The sequence below is a fragment of the Lactuca virosa genome, chromosome 9 (assembly GCF_052849685.1).
Source record: "Lactuca virosa cultivar CGN04683 chromosome 9, Lactuca_virosa_CGN04683_v6, whole genome shotgun sequence".
In the NCBI taxonomy this organism is placed as follows: Eukaryota; Viridiplantae; Streptophyta; class Magnoliopsida; order Asterales; family Asteraceae; genus Lactuca; species Lactuca virosa.
The window spans coordinates 261,323,791-261,326,646 of NC_136434.1; the positions used below are offsets into that span (position 1 = coordinate 261,323,791).

The window sequence follows — 2,856 nt, forward strand, 5'->3', positions numbered from 1 at the left end:
GTGGGAAAATTTTTGGTAGCTCTGGAGCAAAGGTCTTTATACTAGTGATGACTGACTACTTTTCTAAGTGGATAGAACCCGAAGCTTTTGTCCAGGTTAGAGACAAAGAGGTAGTATCATTTATTAAACGACATATCTTGACCAGGTCCGGGATCCTTGCCGAAATCATATGCGACAACAGATCCCAGTTCATAAGCAAAAGAATAAGAGACTTTTTCACAAGTTGGGGAATCAGGATGGTAATGTCCACCCCTGGTCACCCTCAAGCCAACGGTCAAGCAGAATCTAGCAACAAAATCATAGTCAATAACTTGAAGAAAATGCTGGACGAAAAGAAAGGAAGATGGGCAGAAGAAATTCCTTTCGTAATGTGGGCCGATAGGACCACTTCCAAAGTAGCCACATGCCAAACCCCATACTCCTTGGTGTTCGGAGCAGAAGAAATGATTCCCACTGAAGTGGTAATCCCAAAAGAAAGATACCTACTTCAAAACCAAGAAAACAATGACATGATCCTGGCCCAGGATCTTGATACTATTGATGAACTCAGGGGTCTTGCCAAGATCCACACTGCTGCTCATCAATAGAGAATTACCAAGGCTTACAACAAAAATATAAAAGTCAGAAGATTCCAAATCAGAGACTTGGTACTAAGGAAAACATTCCAAAACACCAAGGATCCTAGTGCAGGTAAACTGACACCTAAATGGGAAGGACCATATATCATAGATGCCAAAGTAGGAAAATGAGCATATTAGTTGGCTACCCTCAATGGAAATGTCTTGCCAAGATCGTGGAATGCTATACATCTTAAAGCTTATTTTATGTAAGTAAGATTAGTCATTTTCCAACACACTCAAGGTACACATGCTCTTTACCTTTTATGCTTTATTTTTATTACTATTTGCTGTCTTCGAATACCATTACTAACTTACGCATCGGAGGGGCGTTAGCTAGACTAACGCCCACCCCTAGCTAATGTTTGTTGTGCATAGGGACTCGAGGATCCTAACAATCAAGGATCCTGATACTCAAGGATCCTGACACACAAGGATCCTAACATACAAAGGTCTTGACATATGAAGATTCAAGGATCCTGATAAACAATGATCTTGACGTATGAAGACCCTGGCACCTAAGAGTCCCATTGCTACAACGTCCTATAATTTGTAATGCAAGTATCCTAAGAATATAGACTGATCATCTCTCCTACGAATAAGGGTACTTAATTCCCTCTATGGTTTAAAGAGTTAATTACCTCTTTCACACGAGTTAAGGTTTCTACACCTCGCTTGGACGCACGTTAGCTAACTATGGGATGTGAATAAGGGGATCATTTCATGCTGCAGTGACTTGGCAACCCTCTTATTTGTGAACATAAGTTAAGATCCTAAAGTTGAAATCTAAGGTTTATGTGACAACCGTCAATTTTTGGCCAAGTCAAAGTCAACTAAAGTCAACAAGTCAAACCGGTCAACTCATCTAACCCTTGTATATTAGGGTTTCCAATATGATTCTTATTATACTACTCGCAATCTTAAAATAAAGTATCACTTAGAGTTTTCACGTGTTCGGAAATTCTAAACCCTAATTAGGGTAAGTGATGAATCTACTCGATAAAACATTATTCCATACCCCTCGAGAGCGTATAACATTCATAACAAGGCTTAACAGAGTGTAAGAACCTTGCGTTGCGAAGCCAAACACTCAAAAAGGTCACAAAAGAAGTCTCTCCCAATCTCTTTCACTATAACTCTCCCAAAACTCTCTAAGTAAGAGAAATCTCTCCAAGAATGTGAAATCTCTCCCAAATCTCTCCAAGTATGTGAAATCTCTCCCAAATCTCTCTCTGTATGAGAAATCTCTCCAAGTATGTGAAATCTCTCCCAAAACTCTCTAAGTCAGAGAAATCTCTCCAAGAATGTGAAATCTCTCCCAAATCTCTCCAAGTATGTGAAATCTCTACCAAATCTCTCTCTGTAAGAGAAATCTCTCCAAGTATGTGAAATCTCTCTAAATCTCTCTCTGTATGAGAAATCTCTCCAAGAATGTCAAATCTCTCCAAAATCTCTCCAAGTATGTGAAATCTCTCCCAAATATCTCTCTGAATGAGAAATCTCTCCACGTATGTGAAATCTCTCCCAAATATCTCTCTGAATGAGAAATCTCTCCAAGTATGTGAAATCTCTCCCAAATCTCTCCAAGTATGTCAAATCTCTCCAAGTATGTCAAATCTCTCCCAAATCTCTGTCGAAATCTCTCTCAACTTTTTATAATCACTCGGGACATTCCGACCCTCGATTTAGTCGAAAACTGCTCAAAAACGGAAGTCTACGCGAAAAACAACCTTAAGGAGCCGAAACCCCTCTTAGGAACCGAAAGCCCTCTTAGGAACCGAAACCCCTCTTAGGAGCCGAAACTCCTCTTAGGAGCCGAACCTCCTGAGAACCGAAACCCTCTCAGCCGAAATGGACCGAGGGCTCTGTCTATTTCGCTCCCCTGACTAATCAGAACCGAGACCTGACTTTCGGCTCTTCCCTTCCTACCTTCGGTCCGAGGACCTGACCTTCGGTTTGGAGATGCGAGCCACGACCGAACCCTCGCACCTTCGGTCCTCTCTTCTACTCTCGGTTCCTTCCTTCTCCACTCTCGGTTCTCACTCCCTTAGAGCCGAACCTCGCAGGTTCGGTCCAGATTGCCGGTTTTTGACCCAAACTTCGTTTTAAGCCCGTTTTTCGAGATTTTAACGCGGGATTTTCACCCAAACTCGTATTTTAACATAATAAACCCCAAATATTCATATTTTAATTATATTTTGGGGAAAATCGTTGCCTAAGAATAAAATCTACTTGGTGA

General features: G+C 41.2%; 1 protein-coding gene across 1 annotated transcript; it reads left to right on the forward strand.

Annotated features, from left to right (window-relative positions):
• Window positions 1–236: 236 nt before the first annotated feature.
• Window positions 237–587, forward strand: LOC145140499 (uncharacterized). The gene has a single exon (XM_079073970.1). The coding sequence runs from the start codon at window positions 237–239 to the stop codon at window positions 585–587; it is 351 nt and encodes a 116-aa protein (XP_078930096.1).
• Window positions 588–2,856: the final 2,269 nt, after the last annotated feature.

What these genes read in the sequence shown, in the direction of transcription:
- LOC145140499 (XM_079073970.1), top strand. Translation starts at nt 237, where the DNA reads ATGGTAATGTCCACCCCTGGTCACCCTCAAGCCAACGGTCAAGCAGAA.